This window comes from Notechis scutatus, chromosome 2 (assembly GCF_049901735.1).
Source record: "Notechis scutatus isolate UNSWTSFEM ecotype Mainland chromosome 2, rNotScu1.2, whole genome shotgun sequence".
NCBI classification, from domain to species: Eukaryota; Metazoa; Chordata; class Lepidosauria; order Squamata; family Elapidae; genus Notechis; species Notechis scutatus.
Genome location: NC_142010.1, coordinates 127,054,375 through 127,072,294, shown reverse-complemented (window position 1 = coordinate 127,072,294; position 17,920 = coordinate 127,054,375). Strand labels below are relative to the sequence as shown.

The following is a 17,920-nucleotide window of genomic DNA, read 5'->3' as shown; positions in this document are numbered from 1 at the left end:
TTTATTCTCTGGATTCAGATACTGGTGGCAGGACAGCTTCTCTGACTGGAAGAGACTTCATTTAAGATTGTCTTTCCTCTGAGAGTACAATTTCATCATTAGATTTTTCTGCAACATCTTGAAAGGGATGTTTGATGAGCATGATAATGATACAACAGTGCTGCTTTTATAATTGTGGAGTCAAAAAACGGACTATTTTCAAAATATCTATGGTAATTCATAGATCCATATATTCTTATTTCTCAATGTACCAAAGCAAGGACTGGGAATTGTACCAGCTCTAAAATTAGTGGGGGGAGGGGTTCATTTTATTATCAGAGAAAAATTAGGATAAATAGTTGCAGGAAGGTAAGATTACCAACAAAATATCTTTGGTGACAGCTGATTATACTTAATTAGGCTTCAAAAGCTCATGATATATTTGTAACGCCTATAGTAACCTTTCTCAACTTGATATGGTTGAGAATCTTTGGACTTGCAGTTCTTATGTATCTTGCTTGCATCGTGTTGGTGAAGTTTTAGCTATGAGAAACACACTCGCATAGTAATAGTACTTATATACCACTCCACAGTGCTTTACAGCCCTCTCTGAGTGGTTTACAGAGTCAGCATATTGCCCACAACAATCTGGGTCCTCATTTTATCAACCTTGGAAGGGTGGAAGGCTGGGTCAGCCTTGAGCCAGTCAGAATCAAACTCCTGATGTGTGGACAGTTACCCTGCCATATTGCATTCTAACTACCACACCACAATGCCACATAGCTTGAAGTATGAGCATATTGTGTTCCATAATAGCTGCAAGCAGGAAATAGCCCTGACTTAGTAACAGAACAAACATGGGATTTTAAACATTCTAAAGTAAGGGCCTTTCAGTGTCCATGGCTTGCATTGCATCTCAAACCAGTAAGCCGCAATTATTCAGTAATATATTTTTATGTCCACCAAACTGGATTTACTTTGTTTATGAAAGGCAACATCTTGTGTTCTGATCAATCTTTTTTGCTTTTATTTAGAAGTGCAGAAAAAAAAGTGGTGAAAATTACCTCAGAAATTCCTCAAATGGAGGTAAGTTGCCTTCTTGCGGTTTACAGATACAGCATCCAAATATGGGAAATGTTTTCTGCCCAAACCATAATTTTGTCAATCAGCAGGGGTTTAGCTAATATTTTAGAATGTAACAGACTTATGATTTTTAATTTTCTAGCATGTTGCTTATCTTGTATCAGGTTTCCCTGAAAATATGACCTGTCCCGAAAGTAAGTCCTAGCTTGATTTTTTTACATGTGCGCCCAATATAAGTCCTATCCCCAAAATAAGACCTTGCCCACGTGCATGGGGTGGGATGAAGCACATGGGTAAAAATTAAGCTAAGGGGGAATGGGGGTGTGGAGTTGCCCTACTTCCCAGGCCTTGCACATCCCAACATCTTGCCTTGCAGACCCACTTCTGCAGATGCTTGCCACCACTCGCATGCGTCATCCCTGGGCTCCGTTTCACCGTCAGATCCATCCAGAGCTCTGTTATCGGCTGCAGAGACCTTTCTTTAAGGCCTCTGACGATGAAACAGAGGTGAGAGAGACACGTGCGAGCGGCTTCAGAAGAAGTGGGCCGGCAGGGGGCTCCTGCTAGGTGGGGCTGTCAGTAATGCCGCTGTGAGATGAGTTAGTAATTAGACATCCCGGCAAATAAGACCTGGTGCCTTTTTTGCTGGTTAAAAGAAAATACAAGGCCAGGTCTTATTTTTTGGAAAACACAGTGATATTAAGTTGAGAATAGTTCACATATTGGCTTCCAGTATGAATCATAACTGACTGAAGATGTCTCCACCAATGAAAAGGAAATGAAGACTGCTGTGAAGAATAAAAGACCTTTGGGTAGACTAGTCCTTCAAATCTTTCTTGAGAAGGAGAGATTTAAAGTTTGCCCATTGGTTCTCTAATTGCTAGCTCCACACAAAGACACCCTAAAACAATGGTCTCCTGTGGGCTTAAGTGCCAAAAGCTAGGAGAGATGACCTCTGCTATCAGCAGTGGCAGGGCCTTTCATAAGGACATTAAGCAAACTTAACTCACTTTCTAATCACATTTGGAAATGTTCAGTTTAACCATTTATGGATATTGGAGAGCTTCAAAATGGCAACTTAATTTGAGGCCTGGCAACTTTTAAATGGAGACTTGGTAAATTGACAGAAAGCAAAAAAATAGGGGTGGGGTGATTTAAAAAAGTTTTAAATGGATTAGGAGACCAGAGAAATTTAGTATAATGTATGCATATAAAATGACTGAAATGAGTCTAGTTAGGAACCAAGGCTTGATGAAGTTTACAAATGGATACAAAAGGGATCTAAAGCAAGGGTGTCTTCAAACTTGGCAAGTTTAAGACTTGTGGACTTCAACTCCCAGAAATCCTGAGCTAACATGACCAGCGGAGGAATTCTGGGAGTTGAAGACCATAAGTCTTAAAGTTGTCAAGTTTGAAGACCCCTACCTAAAGGATTGGGCAGAAAAAAATTAAAATGGCTAAGCTGACTATAAGATTTCTGTATTTTAAGAGGTTTTTTTAAACATCTACTGAAATATTAATAACCAATATCTCAGAAAGAATATATATTTCAATGAATTAGCTTTCAGAAGATGAGGAGAAAAACTTTTACTGACACAGACATTGTAGAGTTTCAAGGCATGGAAGATTAAACATTGACATTACCAAAGTGGGAATACAAAAGACAAATCAAGGAAAAGGATCTGGACAGGGAACAGCTTTGACAAGAAATCCCAGACTGTTTTTTTATGGGGTTTGCCAAGTAAGCTGGTAAAAGCTTTGAGAATTCTTAAATGTCAAAGTGATGAAAGATAAAATCCTGTGATGCCACAATAATGATTTAAAAGTCAAGATTGTGCAGAGCAAAAAGAAGGAATATAAAGTTGGACTACTTGTGCAGGGATAAATTATTTGTTTGATATTTCTTATAACTCCTAATGGCCTTTAGTGGACTGGGATTGAAAATTGATTTTGGGGTTGTATATAAGGTAGGCTATGGAGAGAAGTGTTTATTTGAAACTTTAAAAGAGGGTGAATATGCGAGATAAAGAATCACCATACAACTCACATAACAAGAAACAATGGCTTTCTATTTTGTTTGAATGAGCTTCGTTGTTCTAACATTCTTTTCTGTTTGATTCTGTGCAATCACATTCTTGTTAATTCTTATGTAAACAATCTCACTTTTAATTTTAAAAGAATACATACATTTTCTTTTAAAAGTGCTCTGTGCCTGATTTCAAATAGTCTCTATGCTGATTAAGCTACAGCTTGCTTTGTGTAGGTAGGACAGAAAGAACATTAGTCATTTTCTAGTCATGCTAAGGCTGCTTTTGTGTCTTTTTATCATCCTTTTGTGATTGGGGTGTACAATATAGTATGCTGCATGCATAGCATTGAAACTTTGATCCAAGAATGAAGTACTCCTGTGTTAGTTTGTTGAAAGAAAATGTTCCTGTTTTTCATAGTAATTGATATGCTGTTGCAGATATTTTGTATTATAAAAAATTGAGTCTTCAAAAGACTCTGCTGATAGAAGTATTGTTGAAGAGAGTGAAACAAGTGCTAGTATAGTGCTTTGAGGGCAATAATTAACTGCCCATACTGATTGATTTTGCTTGTGCAGCAAGTTCTCCTACCTTGATTATGTGGTATATTTAAACAAACAAAAAGTTTTTCTGACTGTTAATTTTTATTTGTTTATTAGTTTTGTATCTCTTCTTTCCCTCAGAAACTCAAGGCAGGGAGTATAGCAGTGAGGGAGGAAACTGTGGTGAACGCTTCTTTATGTAAGGAGGAGATGCTGCAGTCTTTGAAAAAGGTACTGCTGCACTCCTTACTTTAAGCAGTCAGTCCTGCGTTCTGTCATTTTAAACCATTTCCAACTTACCCCTTTTGGGGTAGAAGTTGATGGGATATCACCTATAAAAGTCTTTGGAAGACATAGATTTTCACCTTTTCCGCCCAAGGTGCTGCTTGTTAAATCATCTGTTGCAATGGGGTGAGGTACCATCGATGTAGATCTCCATTTCAGGTGAAGTAAGCAATGCTATGGACGTCCTTTCTCAGTGCTTGGAGGCTGTGGAGGCCTGGATGGGGGACAACAGGTTTCAATTTAATCCTGGTAAGACAGAGTAGCTATGGGTAGGTGGATCCTCTGCAGTTTGGGGTTTACCATCTTTGGTCTTTGATGTGGTAATATTGACCCATAATCTGGGGGAGTCCTGGATCCACAACTTCTGCTTAAGGAGCAGGTGGCAATTGTGGCTAAGAGAGCCTTTGCTAAACTTTGGCTTGTGCACCAGTTACTTCCCTTTCTGGATTGATAAGCTCTCCTTTCAGTCAGAATTATATTTTGAAAGGGCAAGCCTCACCCATCCTGGCAAAACTTCCAATTTGCTTCTTGCCTTTTATCCACTAGTGTTGTCTTTCTTGCTGTAAACATGTAGGAGATGAATTGGACCAAGCCTGGAATTTTCTGCAGTCATTCACAACTTAATTACTTTTAGCATCTAAACCCAGATAGGTGTGGTGGTACCATAGTTGAATAAAATTAATCCTTTCAGATATATATATATATATATAGTACATCCTCTATTACTGCTTCTAATACATCTTGTTTTCCAAAATTAAGAATAGCCAAGACAGCACTAGTAATGAAAGTTTGAAATGTTAAAAAAATGCACTAAATAAGCAACAAAATTAAATGCATTTCTGTGTTGGCTATGTTAGATGGTTGTATTTTATTTTTAATCTTAGAGAATGCAGAAGCGGGCAGAGAGATTCAATGTTCCTGTGAGCTTGGAAAGTAAGAAAGCTGCACGAGCAGCTCGGTAAGTGTATTTCATTATTATTGTTCTCTACATCTGTTTAGTCATATAAATAAAAGTGTATATTGGGTGCATCCTCTATTACCCTCTTAATTGGGGCAACTTCAACTAAGAACTTCTGGAACTTGAATTGTGGGAAACTATTATATTGAAGGGATGGTTGTGTAATATTGAAACCTCATAAATAACATTTTGCTTTCCAATGAACAACATTTGAAATTATTAGTTCTAAGGAGCCTAAGCCTATAGTGTCTGTTTTTTCTGGGCTCTTTATTCCAGTTACTGATTACTGGCCATGTGATCTGGGAACGATGACAATTTGAGCCAGAGTTTCACATCTAATTAAGAAATGGGTTTATTAATTAAGTAAAAATCAAACACGAGATGGGATGTCCAGAACAGTATTACGGAAGATGTAGATGAGACAAGCAGGTATTTCTTTTATTGCTTATTCAGTGCAGGAAGCTTTCCAGAAAAATGCCAAATTACTTTAAAATGTTAATTTCTAACAAATGTAAAAGTATTCCTAAATTACTAAAATAATTTTTTGTGAATTCTATGCTTTGATCTGTGCTGTTATCAGTGCCAAAGATGAAAGATTGCAACAAATTAACATTGAATCAAATATTTAGTATTGAAAGTTTACATTATTCTGTCACTACCTGATAGGATAGCATGCATTACATATCTTAAATGTCCTGGATTTTGAGATGTACAAAGAATTTTAAGGATCCTATCTTTAAAATAGAATGAAAAAGCAAGATATGATTATCTTAAGTATACTGTAGGCTGTTCATTCAGTTGGTAGTAGTACAGTATTTTAAATGGTAAAGATGAAACCTGGATTCACTGTTTCTTGCTCTTCTGATCAAGACCAGTTTTATATGCCAGGAAGGGCTTTGCTCTATTTTCAAATTATTCACAGTTCTGCTATTCAGACTAGTCTATTGCGTGTGTGGTTTCAAATTTAAATATTACAGCTGCTAATAGGACTATTTCCTTCTCCATAGGTTTGGTATGCCTGCAGTTTCAACTAAAGGTATGTGATTATGCGATTTAAAATATATATTATTATGGTTGGTTGCCAATCAGCCATATGTTTAAACTGGAATTGGCATTGAGTCTTTCCCAAGAACCTGGGATAGGCAGATGTTGTTTGATAGCGTTCAAGATATAGTTGCAGGATATAAGGTGTTCCAAGTAAAGCTGCCTTCTGCAATTGACTGATGGTGATTTTGTCAATGCCAATGGTGTTCAAGTGGTGCTCCAAATGTTTATTACTATGGTTCATTGCACAGTCAGCCAGATGTTCAAATTGGATTTGGCATTTTTATCCACCTATTCAGTCCTTCCCAAGGACCCAGGGTAGGCAGATGTTATTTGCTGGTGTTAAAAGTTTCTTTGCAGGATAAAAGCTGTTCTGAGTATAAAGCTGACTTTTGCAATTGACTGATGGTGATTTTGTCATTATTATGGTTTGTCACAGTCAACCAGATGTTTAGACTGGATTTGGCATTTTTATCTACCCATCCAGTCTTTCCAAAAGACATGGTGGAATAGGCAAATGTTGTTTGATGGTGTTAAAAGTATCTTCATAGGATGAAAGCTATTCCAAGTAAAGCTGCCTCTTGCTTGATGGTGATTTTGTCTTTGCTGATAGTGTTGATGTGCTCCAGATATTTTGGAATTTCACCCAAGGTATCCATTACAGTTGGTACCATCTTTGCTTTCTTGTGCCTCAATCATTCTTCTATTTGCAGGTCTTTGTATTTTGTAACTTTCTATCATTCTTTTTATTCTATTGTGCTGTCTCCAGGTACTGCCACACCCACTATCTGGACTTTTTTGTCTTTCTTATCTACAGTTGTTAAATCCAAGGGGAGGGGGGTGTATGTGGCAGGTGCTTGTCTGAATTTTAAAGTCCCAGAACACTTCAGCATCTTCATTTTCTATCACTTTGTCTATTTTGTGGTCTCACCAATTCTTCTTTGCAGGCAAATGTTATTTCTTGCAGATATTCCAGTGCACACCACTGCTGCTATTTGTAGTTCCAGCATCTTACTTTTGAGAAGAACTAATAAAAAGTATCGCAAAATTGGGATAGTTTCCACATAGCTATTTGTAGTGACTACTTCAGATGGATAGTTTGTGGGGCATTGAAAAACTGACAGAGCCAATTTATCTGCCCATACTAATCTAAGATACCTACCTGCCTACATATTGCAAGTGGCTCTACTTAATTCCTACAGAGATGAAAAGACTTAGTAATTGTAGTTGATCACTCCCTGAATGAAAAAGTACTCTAATTCTTTGCTAAAAGGTATATAGCCACTCTGCATCTAAAAAGTGGATACTTCTCAAGATTTTCAAAAGGTGAGCTTGCTCTCAAAATCATCCCCAGGAATAAAACAAATTTGATTGTTAACAAAAACAGTCCCTAACCCCACCCCATGCTAATGGAAAGGTCTATGGCTTTCTGTGGACTCTTCCTAATTACGGAATAGTTGGCATGCCTTTTTAGAAGAGCCGTGTCACTAGATTCCATCTAGTATTAAAGTCACCAGCTCATAATTATTGAGTCAGGAAATTGGGAGATTGAATTAGTTAGCCAGATTTTATAAAAAGTCTTAGCCATTATTACATTGAGCATTAAAACCTTTTGCTGGAAAGTACACCTTTTATTGTAGTGGTTAAGGAATCAGGCTAGAAACAGGGCCAAGTGGGGGATGGAACCATGAGTTCTAGTCTCATCTTTGGCTCAAAGCCTTTCTCTCAGCCCTAGGAAGGAGGCAATGGAAAAGAATCGCTGAAAACTCCTACCAATAAAATTGCAGGGACTTGTCCAGGCAGTCTCCAAGAATTAACTTGATTGAATGGAAGAAAAATTAAAGACATTTAGTAATGTTAATTTTATGAGGATTACTGTAGCTAGTTCCACATGGAGAAAGACAGATCATATTTGTATATGGAATGAATCTGATAATGTTAAGTTGCCCTAAGGAGTGGTTGCCTTTCAAACCTAGGCTGGCTGGTAGGGAAAAGGAAGAGAAACTTGTATGATCTAAGGGGATTGAAGTATTAATATTTAGTTCTAGCAAAACCAGGGTTGAACATTCAATATATCAACATTATTAAATAAAAGTGATAGATTCTGATTTACTTAAGCAAATGAAAGGAGGCACTTTGGATTCAGTAATTTTTTTAAAAACAATTTCTTTCAGGTCTGAACACAGAAAGTAAGACACCAGTAAGTAGCTGCTTTGTTTCCTTATATAGTTGGCATAGTTTTAAATGATACTTCATTAAAGCAACTTGACATAGACAAGGGGTGTCAAACTCACGTCGTCACAGTGGCATCACATGATGTATCGGGACTTTTCCCCCCTTTGCTAAACCAGGCATGAGTGTGGCCAGCGCATGACGCATCCGGCCTATCGGCCGGGAGTTAGACAGCACTGACATAGATTATAATATTTATTAACTCAATCTGATAATCAAATCTGTTGGGACTTAATATAACATTGTCCTCAACTGTAGCACTATTTTAGGTGCCTCTGCAACTTTCTGGTTTTGTTTATATGTCTAAAAAGCTGTTGCTCAAATAATTATTTTCTCTCAGTATTCACCTGCTTTCACCTGTTTTAAACTATTGTCTTATTCTAAAACCACTATCCTCTAAAACCATTATCCTCTAAAACCACAATCAAACTATGGACCTTGTCTTGTTTTGTCTTGTCTTAGTTGCAGGATATATATTTTGGTATGTCATACATTTTTCTAACACTTCCTTCTTCACTACCCAAAAGTCTTATTTTTGTATTTTTTCTAAATATCCCTCCTTACTTCCTGATTTTAAACATCTCCTTCCTTCAAAGATCAGTTCTGCAAAGCACTTGTCTTAATCCCTTAGTGTTCCTTTCCAATCAAAATAAATATAAAATGTGTCCATACAATATTCATCTCTGTTAAACCTTGTCTCCTTTATTGTCAGATTGTAGAATGTAAGTTCCTTGGATAGAAACTTTCAGCAAACAAACGTGACTCTTCCCATATGACGTTTTGCTAAAGTTACTTTATAAAATGTCATGTACATGACTATTATCAATACAGCAGAAAAGTATTCAGTGATATCTATGGTCCATTATTATCAGTGGATCATTTGGTTTATACCCTACCTTTCATCCTCAAGGCTAAGTTTAGATTAAGCCCTCTTCTGGTTTTTTTCCCCCTCAACCTCTGTTGAAATAGTATGGCAGAGAGATAATACTGCTCCAAAGTTAGCAAGTAAGGTGAAAATTGACTTGAAACTAGGTCTCCCCAGTCCTAACATAATATCTTTAACCATTGTGTCACACTTCCTGGCTAGATGTGAACTAAAGCAAGCATAGAGTTTTACACTGAAAGTAGTCAATTGCTTTAAGTGATCCTTAAAAAAGAAGCAGCACAGATATATTATACCTGTCTTCGTGTGGCAGTTATCATTCCAAAGGTATCTGCAGGATTTCAGCAGTGAGTAAGTTGAAACTTTTGAGTCCTTTCCCCCATCTTGGCAATTTGCCAAGAAGACTACAAGTGTATATTGCTGCTCACACTCCTAAGAGCCATGGTGGCGCAGTGATTAGAATGCAATGCTGCAGGCTACTTCTGCTGACTGGAGGCTGCCACTAGTTTGGCAATTCGATTCTTATCGGCTCAAGGTTGACTTAGCCTTCCATCCTTCTGAGATTAGTAAAATGAGGATCCAGATTGTTGGGGGCAATATGCTGACTCTGTAAAACTGCTTAGAGAGGATTGTAAAGCACTGTGAAGCTGTATATAAGTCTAAGTGCTATTGCTAAACCTTGCAGCTACTTCAGAGATCAATCCTAGCAACAATATACTGTCTTTCCATTAGTATTATGCTAATAGAAAAGGATGAACTAACTTAGTAGCAAAAATTCGTTTTAGAGTGAAGGCTTCTTTTTTTCTATATAGCATTAAGATTAATTGGAGCCTATAATATTGGAATATGTTGAAAATATTTTCATCTGCTTATAGTTTAGTTGCTTCTATGTTAAGGAGCTTGATTGGTAAATACATAAAGAGTGCTAGACAAAGTATTGAGTTGAAAATAGTGGTTTCCACTTTTCCCATCCATGCATTATTGAAAACAAAAATAATTGGTACCGATTGATCTGCTAAAATAATATCTGAAAGTTTTCTCAGAAGTGATTTGCAGTAAGCTACTGATTCCGTGGATGCCATTTTCTTTTAATTCCATAATATGTTCAAAGTTTATTGCAGTTTCAGTACAGAAAGTAATGTTTTATTGTGTTTCAACAAATTTATCCATACTGGTATAATTTCAGCATTTATAATTTTGAAATCTTTAAATTTATATAAATATGCCCGTTTTCTATTGCTTTTCTAGGTAAATATGGACAAATTAAAGGAAAGAGCTCAAAGATTTGGTTTGAATGTTTCCACAATCTCCAGAAAGGTAAGATTTTAGGATAAGCTTTATATATAAAAAATGAGTATTTGAACTTGAAAAAAATGTCAACAATACATAAACTTGTCATTTTCCTGATATGTATTCTGCTAGATCTATCAAGTTTCAAATTACAGATTTTAAAGGATTCACATTAAGATGATAAATAACAATATTCATCATTGATTAAGAATACTTAGCTATTTTAGCATGTATTTTGACTGTCATGTGGGTACATCTTTTCAGATAAGATAATTAAAATATTTTTCTATGGTTTAATCTTTTTCTTAGGAAAGCAAATCTGCAAATCCAGGTTTCTTTTCTCATTAAGGTTATAATCTTATGTGCCTCTTCAAATTAATTCAGAGTTTGAATTAAGTAGAAAAGTTAAGACATCAAGGAGAAGCCTAGGCTAGAAATCTTTTCTTTGTTTTCTAATTTTCCTTGTGGAAGGATTTTTTTTATTGTTTTTTTGTTTTATAGAATATTTAGTGATACAAGCCCTTTCTTTATGTTGCCCAAACTTAAGTTTTGCCCCTTATCAAGAATAAACATTGATAAGATTCCTTCTTCCACTAGAAAAGTTCCCAAAATTGAATGTAAAGACTTTGAATTCCTAAATAAAAATATTTATTTTAATATTAAATATTAATTATTTTATATTATAAATTTATAAATATTAAATATTAATATTAAAAATATTTAAAAATAACAATAACAATATATAGAACAACATGTTCTTCAAGAAGTCCAGAAGAAGGTATGGCCGTGATTTAGCTGTGATTTCCCCCTAACCTTTAGCAAATGAACTGTTCCATCCCTCTTGGGATGCATGGAACGTTTAATGCATTCCATTCTGTAGGAAGGCACTGAACCTGGCACCAGGGAATTCAACCATGTAGAAAATAACTGGAGGTGGAGGCCACTTTCCTTCCCATCCTTTTCTTGGAGGGGGTGGGGGTGAAATTGTGCAAGTGCATTAAAGCTAGAATATGTGGAGAGACAGGTCAGAGTGAGAGGCTGTTCAAATGTCATTAACCTTGTCACCAGGGGTGCACATTTTTCAGGAAAAATATATGCTTTGTCAGTATTTATGGGCAGGTTTCCTTTAAGTACAATCGTGTAGGTGAGACATTATATCAATTCTAAGGTTTCTTTAAGAGCTCCCCCACAATTTAATCTTCCTAGAATTCAATCAAACATAAGCATTGTTTAATTTCTGTTCTTATGTGTGCAGCTATTACATTAGCAAATTACTAACATGGTGAAAATATCAACAAGAGAATGACATGTTTGAGGGTTAAAAAAAATCAATTATGAAATGCATACATTTTTAAACTATGTTTTATCTTTGTGATTGGCCTTGCATATATCAAGCAATAATTTCAGCCATTAGAACAATGATCAAAGACTTAATTTCTTTGTTCTACTGTTAAGTAGAATCCAGCTGCTTAGAAGTAGATTTCCTTTTTCTGAAGAGCATGCTCATGAATTTTATTGAGGAATATTATTGCTTGCTTCAATTAGCCTCTCGTATAGAGTTGCCCACCTGGGTGTTCTTTATAGCTTTTCATCGCAGAATAGCCTGGTTGCATGGATCTTTGCAGATTTTTAATGCCATGCATTGCAGCAAAATCTTTACTGTAAACCATTGTCTCTCAGGAGCCACATTTCATTTCCTATTCAAATTGGTTTTGAAAAAGAAAGGTGGGGGGGAAGGGAACATAGCCAAAGGCAATTTTAAACCTGCTGGGACTGCGGGAGTAAACTTAGATTGGAGTGAACCAGCTCTTCACCTAATCTGTAGCTTTGAATTTATTGCTAGTATAGATTCTATTAAGTTAAAAAAAAATCTTCTTCCTAAAAGATAACATTCATCCTCTTACAGTAAATTGTTACCGTTTGGTATAATAGAAGCAGGTGCTTATTTGTGTTTTTGTCAGGACGGAGCCATCAAATAAAATTTTAAAATAAATCAGGAAAGCATTTTTCTTTCCTGAACTAATCATACCCCTTCTCCTCTGTACTCGCATGGGAGGCCTCCTTTTAAAATTTACCCTCTGACCCAAGGCTGCTGTCCCTTGATTTCAGGGAGTTACACTTAAACTGCTCCCTTCCTTCCCTTGTAAATTTCCCCTACGTAGCAGCTGCTCTCAATACCACTCAACCCCTTGCTTCCCACTGGACCAGCTGATAGCTTGCAGGCTTCTGTGCATTAAGTGGGCTACATTGTAACACAAAATCACATTCTCAGAGAGCTTGGTGTTTTTTGTTTTTTTTGTTTACATAAAACAACTTTGTAGATCAGTAGTTCCTCACCTTTTTGAAAGAATCGCCCCCTTGAGCCATTGAGAAAGTTATCGCCCCCCTCCCCCAACATAACCTCTCAATCACAACACAGTTGTAATATTCAATATAATACATACAGTCTAATTTATGTAGTATTGGATTATTTGTTCTTCTTGTGGTCTGAAATATTCTCAACAATTTTCTCCAACATTATAATTAAGAAGGATTCATATATCTTTGTTCAGCCTTTCTGAAGGCACAATTTTATTTATTCATTTATTTATTACTACCCATCTCACTATCCAAATCAACCCTGGGCTGCTTTCAATACAGTAAAAACAGAAATATAAAACATTAACATTAACAATATTTAGATAGAACTATGAACCAAGTACACTAATTAAATTCCACCAGCCACCTCCAGGGTAAAGTGCCCCCTCACAGCCCCAAGCCAATTGGCAGAGCCAGGATTTGAGGCCCTTTCTGAAGGCCAAGAGGGTGGGGGTGGATCTCACCTCCAGCAGCAAGATGTTCCAAAGTTTGGAGGCGATGAAAGTAAAGGCTGTTCTCTTAGAACCTGCCAACTGAAATTCCTTGACTGATTGGGTCTGCACAGGCCCCTTCTGCAATAGGGAATGGCGTGGATCAATCCTATTGAGATGAGACAGAATCTGGTTCCATGACATGAGGACTTTAAAGATGATTACCAGCACCTTGAATTGGATCAAGAGCAAACCGGCAACCAGTGCAGCTTGTCTAATAACAGTATTTATATGTTCAACCCTAGGGCCTTCTAGAACGGTCTGTCTAGAACTGGTGGCCATGAATTCCTGAGCTACTTTGAAGTGATCCCCAGGGATAGCAGGTTGAAGTCCCCCAGACCTTAAGCCTGGGGAACTCCACCACCAACCCTGGGCTGGCCTCCAACAGTTCTGCAACACGGAGGCTAATATAGTAGCAACAGTCCTGACTGATCCTGCAAAGCCAGTTTCAGAAACAGTGTCTCACAACTAAAAACATGGAGAACATTGCTCCTGAAGGTTAAGAGATTCCAGGATGACCGCTGCTGCCCCCACTCCCTTGCCCTGAGGTCTTTGGCTAGTGAGAGGGGAGCTCTCCCCTCTGGTGTCAGACAGATCTTGGTGATGCACACCAGATTGGTTTGCTTCTTCCCAATAAGGTCACAAATAAGGAGTGCCTAATTATTGACCAACCCAACATTCAGCAGCAGCAGCTGAAGGTCCAGGCCTCCGTGGGTTTACTGTCCAGAGTCTAGGCATGAATTCAGAAGGCCAAGAACACACTACCAATATTAAACATTGGATGCTTCTTCCCCTGTAATAGCCTTCCCTCGGTTTCCCTTCTAAATTTCCCCATGTCCACCACTACTCAGATATGTTGCCCTGCTCTAAACCTCACCACATGATCCTCCCTCTCCAAGCTTAGCCTTCCTTCCCTATGAGCTAAGAGCTCTGCTATCCCCCCAGCCTTCCACACTCATCCAAACTCTTGGTGGGGGAGGACTGTCCCTTGATACTTAACTGTCAGCTCTCAGCACCAGCAGAGGTGCCCATTCCCCCCAGCCCCCACCCACAATGCTCTCCTCCCCCAAAGCTGGTCTCCCACCAGTCAGCTGAGAGAGGTCACATATATTCACCCTCTGCCTAATCTCACTCGGAGTGGAAGGTGGGAAACTTCCAAAACCAGCACACAGCCCTCTTTAAATTGCCACCTAGGGGCTGGCTCCCCAAGTGCCTTGGGGAGCCCATCACTCTCATGCCACCAGAACTCAACTAATTTTTTCAGATAGAAATGCTTAAACTAAGAGAATGATGGTTTTGAAAATAAAAATCATTGTATTCCTTGTACTGTCTCAGCATTTTAATAATTTGTCTACCTGTATTTCAGACTTTGTCCTAAATAGAAATCATCTCTACTTCATTGCTATAGTATTATCTCTGTGATGTTTTGAGCCTATGAAAATAAAGCTTGTTAGTTCACCACCTATTTGCATTATATCAACATAATCTTGGGGTAGCATTAATAGTAAGCAGTAGATGAGCTTTAGCACTCACTTTCAACAAGACTATCTTTAAGTCTTCCTCCTTTACCACCATCACAGCATATCTGAGATCCTTGTTTCATCCACCAGTTTTAATTTCAATTTCTTCTAGTCCAACATTTGTGATGAAAAAAAAATCTGAAGGTAATAAAGTAAATTGATAGGTATACTTTGGTGTTCCCCTTTCCCAATTTTGAACCATTTAATAGCTATATGTTTTGGTCTGTGGCTTCCTGGTAATCATAGTGTTCTGACCAAGGCTTCCTGAGACAGTAACAATCACACCCTTAGTCCCCAAAAATCCTCTTTTTATTTCAATGGCTGTGAATTATATGCATTCACAACCCATAATGAGTCCCAAACAGTTTGTGATTAGTCCCAGCAGAAGTTTGCCACAGTATTTTCAGGATAAGGCGGATAAGCACCCACCTTTGAAATGCTGCCAACGACTAAATTGCCAATTAGCTGTACAAGGCCAAACGGAGCACAAAGTCAACATGGAGCTTCAGAGTTTAAATCGATCAGAACAAAGTAAGTTTCTTCCTGCAAAGGTTCATGTCCCTTTGCTCCTCCTTTATGTCTTATGGGAGGGGCCAATCATCTCCAAGTCTTACTCCCGAGTCGCCCCTTTTGTCTTAACTGTTCTTACTTTCTGACAGCTCTGCGCAAGCGCGCACTGGGAACAGGTTCCCCCTGTTCCTCTGCCTCGCTGATGTCAGATTCTGGAGGCTCCAGAGTCAGCACATACTGTACCTCTCAGATGGCCCTGGCTCCATCTCTGTGTCAGATGCAGATCCTTCGTCCAAGCCCTCCCCAGACTCCAGGACTGGCCCATGTTCCTCCCCACTGTCTTACTCTGCTGCCAGCTCTGCAGGCTGCTGACGGACCACAAGACATACATATTTTTAAGACATTTCAGTGATAAAAGCATTTTGACTTTAGCGTTTTCAATTTTGGATACCACATATGCTCCATAAAAATACATTTAAATGTCTTAACATTTTGAATTTTCTACTTGACTTTTCAATATAAAATGTGAATGTTAGTTAATATATCTCTATATCTAGTGTAGTGATTGTCCTGTTACTGTTTTTTCCTCTCCCTACCCCCACTGTTTTGAAATGATGTCATCATGCTCCAAGTTTGGTTACCATGAATTTAGGCCTGTTGATTTTAGAATAATGAGAACTGACAAGATGAATAATAGTGCTGGCAGTCATGGCCATTTCAATACAGGGTTGCTGAAAGCAAGGCCACCACCTCCCCCATGCTGTTAGCTGTTCTGAAAAAAAAGTTTAATGGTCTGCAGCTCTATGCTGTTGATGTGCAGATAGCATGCAGGTCTGAATATCTCATATATCTGTTAAGGTGTATTTTAAGTTAGATTATTGAAAAATACATATATCTTTGCTTTCAGTAATAGGTTCCTTTATATTTTATCTTTAGTTTTTAAGGCCATTTGATTTTTAATTATGTCAACTTAATTGAAAATAGTTTTCAGCACTTGAAAATTATACTTTTTATATTTTTATATATAACCTGCTTGAGAAAGCTTAGGTTGTAATAAAGTAGTTCTAAATGGGCAGATCAAAATCCACAAAATCCTTTGCATCTCGTTATCTTGTGCTATTTCTCTCTTCCCCTCCACCTTAGAGTTCCTCCTCATTTTTTGCCTATTTCTTTTGTGTGTGTGTGTGTGTTTGTATTAGCATTAGATCCTACTATGCTCTGTAGCATATTAGGCAACAAGGGTTCCCCAACATTTTCGGTTTTGGGCAACTCCTTCAGCATCTTCCCATGTGGTATTTGGAATCTTTAAGTCTTCCATGAACATTCTTCGCCATGTATTTTGAAGGCGTTTGATATCTGTGGGGCCATCTCATTGCCATCTTAGGGATTCGATTGTTCTCCATAGGGAAAATATGACCTGTAAGTTGGAGTCTTTTGCATGCAACAATGTTACGTAGTTTCAGGAGAAACTCTTTAGGAGTACTTCTTTGTTAGTAGCATGGTCAAAATAGCAACTCTAGGATTTGGTTAAAGCATTTGTTGCAAGACATGTCTTTTGCTAATACTTGCTGACGCCTTCCACTGACACAGTGGCTGTCGGAATCACTATAGGGGTGTGGGTATGTATCCACCCAACTCAAAACATTGTGACCCTGGGCAGCATACAAACACAAATAAAATAAATAAGAAGTACTTACAATTTTTAAAAGTGAATCAATGAAGTGGTAATCAGAGACTAAAATTTGTTGTATCCTATAAATAGCAATTCTACTTATCCTGACCCAACTGACCTTGCTTTGATCTAAGTTTCAGGTTGTCTCTACTCCTTACCACATTTCTATAGTGATTCAAAAATCAACAGTATTTTACACACATCAAACATTTTAATATAGTTTTCTGCCTTCATACATACATATTTTTTATATTTATTCTATTAGTTACTTTAATATTCTATTTTTGTTTCAGCTCAAAACTGTGTGTATAGCACTCCCTTTTTTCCTGTAAAGGATAAACCTTATGTTGTCAGAAAATCTAAACATATTAAATATAGGTAATTCTTGTTTATCAATCACAATAGGGATCAGCAACTCGGTCATTAAATGGTCACTAAGTGAAATAGCTACTGGGCTTACAAGTTTACTCTACCTATCCTTTAATTCACAAACTTGTGAAGGTCGTAAATGTGAGGATTGGTTGTAAAGTTACTTTTTCATCACTGTCTTAATTGTAAACAGTCACTAAACCAAGCAGTCACTAACAAGAACTAGCTGTAGTCTCTAAGATACTTTTATAATATTGGATCCCAAGGCACTGTCCATAAGAAAGCAAATAAAAATTCCAATTGTTTTGAAGAAACTCCAAGTTCCTTTAGCCTGATGTATAAAATTGGATACTAATATTGCTATGCATAATGTATGTGAATGAAGTCAGATTATCACTTCCAAGTGTCATAGCAATAGGGACATCAACCTGAACTGATTAAAGTATCATCATAATTAGTGACGCCACTTGTCCTATCAAATGCAATGTTGGATCCTGGAGTACTTCCCAATTGTCCACATGGATTCAAGAAAAGGCAGGCTTCTTCAGAACAAGATGATGATCGCCATTCAGCGCTACCCTGACATTTTAGAAATACATTACATTGCATCATGTGCTGTCTAATGTTCACTGCAAATGTTTTGGGTTTTCAGACAGCAATATAGCTTCATTTGCATT

At 37.5% G+C, this 17,920-nt stretch overlaps 1 protein-coding gene across 2 annotated transcripts in view; it reads left to right on the top strand.

Moving 5' to 3' along the window:
- The window catches only part of SARNP (SAP domain containing ribonucleoprotein), a 67,493-nt gene that overhangs the window by 16,424 nt on the left and 33,149 nt on the right, over positions 1–17,920 (top strand). The window contains exons 5-10 of one of the 2 annotated variants that reach the window (XM_026678719.2): positions 1,014–1,065; positions 3,773–3,862; positions 4,801–4,874; positions 5,882–5,910; positions 8,093–8,118; positions 10,282–10,350. In XM_026678719.2, coding sequence (XP_026534504.1) covers positions 1,014–1,065; positions 3,773–3,862; positions 4,801–4,874; positions 5,882–5,910; positions 8,093–8,118; positions 10,282–10,350 — 340 coding nt within the window. The remainder of the gene's footprint in view (positions 1–1,013; positions 1,066–3,772; positions 3,863–4,800; positions 4,875–5,881; positions 5,911–8,092; positions 8,119–10,281; positions 10,351–17,920) is intronic. The other variant, XM_026678720.2, reaches the window with a different exon arrangement.